General features: G+C 40.6%; 1 protein-coding gene across 1 annotated transcript; it reads left to right on the forward strand.

Moving 5' to 3' along the window:
• The first annotated feature begins 323 nt into the window (after positions 1-323).
• Positions 324-4,002, forward strand: LOC146479479 (uncharacterized). Its single transcript, XM_085110208.1, has 2 exons — positions 324-442; positions 2,368-4,002. Exons 1-2 carry the CDS (start codon positions 364-366, stop codon positions 3,675-3,677), a joined length of 1,389 nt encoding a protein of 462 aa, XP_084966334.1. The 5' UTR covers positions 324-363; the 3' UTR covers positions 3,678-4,002.
• The last annotated feature ends 4,110 nt before the right edge of the window (positions 4,003-8,112 follow it).

Here is an 8,112-nt window from a genome sequence, read left to right on the forward strand (position 1 = left end):
CCTAATTACCTCAACACCAAAATATTACTTAATCAATAATTAAGTGAATTTGGGCTGGAATTTTAAACAGAATAAATGAAAGTTTTGGATAAACCCTCAAAGACAACAACTCATTCACCAATAATTAGCCATGCGGTATTCTTTTTCTCGGCACGGTAGGCAGTACTTACCGCTCAACCTTTTGTTCCTTGTAATCGACCAATCAAAATGGCCAATGAGGTAACCTTGGTTGATCGAATAAAGCGTAATCCTGTGGTGAATTCATAAAACAAGCTTCCTTAGTCAAATAATTCGGTTATCACATTGTACAACTCGCACAACTGTGCGAGTCCATTAAATGCATTTTACGGGCAGCGGAAAAATATGGCTGATTCTGACTCGGGCACGCATGTGACAGACGTCAGTGAAAGTTTGCAAGACGAGGTGGAATTGCGAAAAGAAGGTAATTTAATGTTATCTTCCATTTTGAAATATTTAATCCCAGATACCCCGTATTAAAACTGATTATCGATTGGTGTGCTATGTTCTAAACTCTTCTGTCCATAAAGCTATAATCCAAGCGTTAAACTGTGAAACCATTAAACAAAATTTTCCATTGCACATCGACATGAAATTTATATCATGTATACTGCGAGAAGAAAACCTAGTGCTAAAATATTCAGAACTTTTCTTTTTTGATAAACAAACCCGCGTTGAAATGTTATTACTTTATCAAGCAAGACAACATTTAAATTTTCAAATGCACGAAATTGGTAAATCGTTTCAATGTATTAAACTTCGAGGCGCTAAACTGACTGAAATGCAAACCAACATTGTTTGCTCTCGGGAAACAAATAGCACACCATTACTTAAGAAATTATCACACATAGCATAATAGGAGATATTTTTATAATATTACAATGGAATAGGTCATGTATTGTAGCCTTAAATGCAATATATAGTTGAGTCAATTTTCTTCGTAGTTTATGGCTAATTTAATTCCTGAGCTACGTAGATCGCTCTTTACAGTATTTTTTAGAATCGTTCGCTAATATTCTGATTTTTCTCGTTGAAAAGTTCTGCCTTTGAGCAGATGTAAGGTTCTGTAGTACCTCGCCGTATCATGAGCAATAATAATAATGTTTAATATTTTTTATGCGCAAATAAACAAACAAACATATGTAAATATGATCAAATGCGCAGTACAGTGGTGATAAAAGAAATCGTATACACCGCAAGTGCTCAAGATCTTGCTTTTCACACGCGATAAATCGGGGAACAGAAGGAAGAAATGAAGAAAAAACTCAAAGCGTTTTTCTGGTGAACAAAATAACCTTTAGAGGCAAGAGTAAATTTATTGCAGCGCCATGAAAGTCTATTAATAATAATCGACTTGAAAAATAGTTTAATAGGGGACTGAACTCATACAAATTAAAGTTTCCAAGCATTTAAACACTGTCCATTTTTGATTATAAACTAACGCAAATGACAGAGATAGGTCGGAAACTATGGTAGTTAGGATGCCGTGCAAAAACACTTAATTTACACTTCATATTCGTTAAACGCTGACAAACCTGGGTAATGGCCTTAAGTTGGTTACAAATGAGCTGCTTTTGTCGCAAAAACCGTTAATTGAAATTAGGAACCAGGCACGTATTTTCGACAGTGACGTTACAGGTGATGATTAGACTGCGGTCATGATCTTTTATAAAACGGGACTGACATAGAAGGAAATATGAAGGTTACTTCATTGACAAAATGACCATGGTCGATCTGCAGTCCATTTCAAAACCTAAACTATGTGTACTGCCATAAGTTCGTCGGCCTCAGTTAAACGTCGCGAGGGACGGAGAATTTTTATTTCTCTTTTTGGCCTTGAACGCCGTCAGTGTTATTATACTAATGATTTTCCTGGAGAATTCGCTCACATTGGGCTGGAATGATCACAAACAAGGTCAGATAACGTGAATATTTCTTTCTAAGTGACGTTTTCGTTGGCTTTACCGTCGTGTTTTGATAAGGTTCCTATTGCTTACAGATGACGATATGACAGTGCTCCTCAGAAAATTCCTATGGGGTCACGATCTCACTTAAAGCTCTGGAATCGTTTATGAAACGTTGCCTCCCTAAATACCCGAAGAAACCCCCGGGGTGCTTATTTCAAATTTCAAATGTTCTTTTCCTTTTCTTTAAGAGTAGTTTTTTTGAGCTGGTAACTGAAGCTTTTAGAGATCATCTATTACTCTGCCTCAGTATTCCCAGGCACGGCCTTGAGTTCAAAAGTCAAAGGGTGGAAGTACATCCAAGATTTCCGGGACGCATAGGGCCGGTTCTCATTCGAGGATTTACGGTACGCAGTAAACTCTTTCTTTCTCTTTCTCTCTGCAGCTATGCTACAACAAATAACAGAAACAGGACACAATATATCGAGCGATATCAGTGCCCAAACTAATACCGTTGAGATTCATGGAGAAAACAGGACATGGAAGAAGCCAAACTCAGGAGGTATGGATCAACTACAGCGTCGAAACAGCACGGGCAGCACACCTCGCTTAATTCGTCACGTAACTACAAGCCACCCAACCTCGCCAAATCGCCTCACGACGAGCCGTGCTTCGTCACCATCACGTGATTTTCACGTAGCCAGCCAGGCAACGTCACAGACTCATCACGCGCCATCTCTCACCCGATTCGTGCCAAGTCGTTCAGTGTCCCCAGCTCCATCGTGCCGCCTTCCAAGCCGTTCGTCCACTCCAGTTCGACAATTGTCATCATCTGCTCAATTCTCTGCGACAAGGGGGAATGCACCCGCGGGACGCGTGTCCCGTCGAAGGTCCATTTCCTCGGGACGATTGCCTAACCACGTTACAACGTTGGTAGCTGCCAATGTTCATAATTCTCCTAGAAGGTCCAGGAAATTAAATGGTAATATTGGCCCTTCTCGGCACGTTGCGGCCGCTAATAGGGCAAGGCACCTTGCGGCTCAGAAGACTGTTAGTTACGGCGGCACTTTAAGTGACGGAGACGGTGCAGGATTTTTAAGGAGCATAGATAGCATTCCCGCACACACAGGATCGCGGAGTGCCTACGATTTCGTTGAAACTAACAGACGAAAAATTAAAAAACCCAAGCAGAACCCCAGACAGGCTGATGTCTTCGATCTAGAACTTGATGTTGATGATAAAGAAGAAAGCGAAAGTGAAAATTCCGATGACAAACCCTGGCTCCCCACAGGAATCTACGCCGTTATGCTAATCACTCTCTGGACGGCTGTAGTAAGGCTTGTCGATAGCGTAGAGGAAAACGGACCTGCAGTTTGTAGTGCAGGTGAAGAAACGCGATTGTGGATTTGTGCTGCGTCGTTTTCTGTTGTCCAAGGTCTCGCTGAGGCCTTGTGGCAGCGAAAGAACTTACTCAAAGTGCTTTTCAGCATGTGCTGTCTCTTTGGCTACTTCATCGTTTCGCACATTCAGCCACTCTCTTGTCGCATCGGACAGGACAAGGTTACTGAGCTCAGCAAATGGCAGTCTGCTATGAATTTTTTTGTGAGTGCGCTGTTAGGAATAAGGATTTATCAACACATACTGGAATCCAGGCAGGAAAGACTGAAAAGTAAGATTGAGAGAAGAAAAGGGGCAAAGGACAATGAAGATTCGGACGATGATGAGTTTGAAGGATTACCCGAGGGTGTGTTATAACCCCCAAAAAATTAGTCTTCGTTTTGATAATGTCGTGATCTTTTGAATCGACGGAAGAACCCTAAAGACATGTCCATTACAATGAAACCAATCGAGGAATATACTTTCCTTGGTCTTTTTTACCCTGCACAAGGTAGTTCTAACTTTTGAATTTGCAGTTGAAGTCCTAAAATGAAAGCTGCTGAGTGGTACTTTCCAGTGGTGCTGTTTGCTACGCTACACAAGGTGTTTCGAACTTTAGAGTCTGTAGATGAAATCCGTAAGTGTGACCATTCAAATGAAAGCTGCTGAGCAGTACTTTCCAGTGGTGCTGTTAATTATGCTGCACAAGGTGTTTCGAACTTTAGTGCCTGTAGATGATATCCTGAAGTGTGACCATTTAAATGCAAGCTATGAAGCAGTACGCTCCCGTGGTGCTGTTTATAATGCCGTACAAGGTGGCTCGATCTTTAGAGTCTTGGGAAGATGACCTCCCGAAGTGTGATCATTCAAAATGGACCGCTCTGTAGAGCAGTCTTTTTTTTTTTTTTCGGTATACAGGGTGGCTCTTCGGTTTCGCAGTCTGTGTTTAAAATCTTTTATGTGATACTGTTGTTGTGCACTGACTGATTCCCGTCAGTGCACGTTTGAGTCTATGGCTATGGATGCAATCCTTAAGTGTGATGCTACTCAACACACGAAACAAATTGATTCCAACTTTTAAGACTCCTCATTTAAAGTGTGGCAATCAGGTAAAACTAAGCTGTTGAACAGAACCTTCTGGCGGTGTTGTTCATCATGCTGTAAAAGTTAAAGTAGTAATAATGTTTGAATCTGAAATCTTAAATGACATTCTTAAGTGTAACCATTCAGGTGAAAGCTACTGAGCCGTACTTTCCTGTGGTGCTGTCTATTATAATGTACAAGGTGGTTCTAACAATTGGGGCTGTGGGACGAAACTTGAGAACGTGACCATTCAAAAGAGAGCCATGAAGCATAACTTTTCCGCGGTACTGTTCATTACGCTGCCCTTGGTGATTCTAACCCAATGGAATTTGGAATTTTTCAGCCCTGTTTTGATTTAAGTCGTTTTGGAAAGTGAAACATGCAGTTAAAATTACTCGCCTCAACCTGTAAGCCCCAGACTGATCGATATGCAGATTCTCCTTACTGCTCTCCATTTATGTCTTGTCGCATTAGTTGGGAGAATTTGTTTGAAAATCATGACATTTTGTCTTTGATGTTCATTTCCTTTACTGGATAGTCGCTATTGGGGCCGAAAGTGTTAAGACCAAACCTGTAGCCAGCTAAGAGCAAGGACTTTTAAACGAACTTCGTGTGGACTTACAAACTACCGCGGACAGAACTCAGAAAAAATTTTCGAGACAAACATCTCGCTGGAACATAAAGGCTATTTCTTCTCCTAGACATGTGCTATATACAGCAAAAGAAATTAAATTCGAATTTGAAAATACACATAACTGTAGTTAATCAGAGAAAAATGCAGCGAAGTCCCAGGCAATTGTGAATGACGAAGTTTATGAACGACGGAACTATTAGTATCAAATAAAAAAGCTATTTTACTCAACGTATAGAGTAGAGGTGCACTGGTTAAACACTGCCCTCTGGAATCATGCGGTGTTGTTGTCCTTACTCAAGGGTGGTGCCTACTATACGAAGAAGTATTTTTTTGTAGTTTATGACTATGCGAGGAAAGTATATCTCAGCAAGGGCTATTGAAATCCAAAAAGAAAATTGGGGGTAACTAGATATTTTTCAAGATTAATTAAGCAACAATTATTATTAAAAAAAAAAAGTAAAATGCAAAGTTAAGTAGGGCGGGTTTTTTTTTCCAAATTAACGCACTGTTACCTCAAACTTTCTTTTTGAATACCAAGAGCACTTGGTAAGTTCTGCTATCTCCCCATAGTTTTTAACCGCGCAAAAATATCCCTGTATTAGTAGGCACCACCTATAGGAAACCCAAGTTTCTCGAGATGCGCAGAACAAAAGTAGGCACCGTCCTTAAACAAGATACTCCAGTTTGGCTTTCTATGCTACAAAATTCCCTGCTAAACTCACATAAAAAAACGCCTCGGCTTTTAAACAGCCTTTTTGGAACGAACACACGGTGTAGCTTTTTAATGGAGAGCTAGACTTTTAAAATGGAACTTAAATTAAAAGACCTGCAAACGCAGAAAGAAAGCCTTTGTGTATCGAAGAAACTTGATCTACTTCTCAGAATCATATTTTTTAAATCCATACCCATGCAAGAAAACGTTTATTGGCAGTTCCTGATCTGGCCTACACTTTTAGTGGAACTTTAATTTGAGAGGATCACACGGAATTTGTTATGGATAAAGGGGGGGGGGAGGCTGGTTTCTAAAGAAATTGTAGTGCTGCGTCGAGGGGTTGATAACTTAAGGTAAATTGCCCACGAAGACGAAGGGCTAACGCTCGAAACGTCAGCACTCCAATCTCTTTACGGTGGCCAATTTACCTTTAGTTATTAACCAAACACATTTCTGTTTGCTGCCCATGTTCGTCAAAACGGCTTCTTATCACTTCCACACAATTAAATCACAACTGCAAGCAAAAGAGAAACACAAATTATTTGAGTTGCAGTAGCAAATACAAGAAAGACACATGCTTCTGTTATTTTCTCTTGCGTTTCTCAGTGTTTTTTATTGACTTCTGTGCTGCGTTTCCGCGTACGTTTGCGCTTGAATTGTAGGTGAATCCAACCCTAATGGATGCACCAAGCTAACTGCAAATACCGAAAAATATGTAAAAGTAAAATCATTTTGAGGTAGCCCACTGGGTTCGTAATTCTCAATCATGGCTTGTTACATACACTCGCCCCATAAACGCATTCAATATTCCCAATACGGTCCATCATGACCGAATCAGCAGAATCAATATAAACTTGTGGGAAAAAGGCCAAGTTTTCGTTGATGAAGGTTAATTTCTATTCCTATTTAATCGTTAAGATGACTAGTACTTCGTTGGAAAGTGCCCTCCATATGTTGGCTACAACTGCTGAATTTTTCATCATTGATCGCAGCGATCGTAGCGACCATGGCCGGGTTGTTCGAGAGCCAATTAACGCTAATCCACGATTAAAAGTTAACCAAGGTTTTCATCTCGCTCAAAAATGATTTTAAAGGCTGGCATTTTTAGCCAATGGTAAAGAAAGGTCTAAGGCAAAACTGAGGAACAAAAATCTTTTGGACGAATCCGTACGGATTAATAAATATGCTCGAATCAAAGTTCACGTTAACCGAGGGTTAACTTAATCGGGCTTTGAATAACTGGGCTCATAATGATATGAAAACCAGGCTCAACAAGCCTGAGGAGGAAAGCATCCCTGCTACCAGCGAAGAACGCCTTTTTTTTTTTCTTATAAGAAAACCGTTGTAAACGAGAGACGATTGTGGCATTGAAGATTACGTCGGCAAGTGTCGAACATAAGTCAGCGTAGCTTTTGTTCATATATCCTGCACATGGAACCGAAACTTTGTGTTTTCTCAATCTACGAGAGCCCCAGGATGGAACCCGGGTGAACCAAGCGCGGGAAAACTAGCCTGCGCGCACTGGCTAGGGAAAACAGACCCAATCCAATGTAACAACCACAAACGCCGCGTTTCAGGCACATTCAAGTTATAATGATAATCTGCTCTCTGTTGGACTTTAAGGCCGTTTAACTGCCATTTAGGTGTGTTGCGCTTTGTTTGCGTTGTCAGTGGGCTGATTGCCTCTTTGCGTTATTTGAGAAATTTTTCAATTGTGAACTTGACCGTTTTAGGTGGATAGGCTGTTTGAACGTGCGGCGGCTTATTTGGAAAGCAAGCAAAAGACATGCGACAGACTGCATAACGGGAAACGCAAAGTACGGGAAAAGAAATGATTTCTTTCCCTCTCGCCTCGCACTCAGCGCTTGTGTCTTGGGAACGCCTGTTTAGTATGCAGGCAAGGTATGCGATCGCAATCTGCGTCACCACACTCAGGAACGTGTGTTGTATCAGGTAATTAGTATTAAAATACCATTTTCTTTTCCCTTTAAATGTGAAACAAATGCCGATGAAGAAAAAAGAAGCCCTCGGTAATTATATTTTATTTATTGTTGTGATTGAAGGGAAGGACTATTTCAATAGAGCGAAAGTGTCGGCGAAATCACGTTTCCTTCACATTGTTTGATCGCCTTTTGTTCAGAACACAATAGCGTAGCGAAAATGGGACAATTGTATTCATTACTGCATCACTAGGCATCGTGTAAACAGTTTAAGTGCTGAGCAAATTTGCATAGCTATGCTGCAACTAAAATGAAATTTTACGAAACAGAACTGAACGAACTTGATGTTTCAGTCGAGTCAGTTAAGCTCAGACAATTCTTGGGAGTTACGTTCTGGTATGGCGAAGGGATTTCTTTTTGCACTTGTTCGTAAAGGATCAAAAT

This window comes from Pavona decussata, unplaced genomic scaffold (assembly GCF_977016875.1).
Source record: "Pavona decussata unplaced genomic scaffold, jaPavDecu1.1 SCAFFOLD_58, whole genome shotgun sequence".
Taxonomy (NCBI): domain Eukaryota; kingdom Metazoa; phylum Cnidaria; class Anthozoa; order Scleractinia; family Agariciidae; genus Pavona; species Pavona decussata.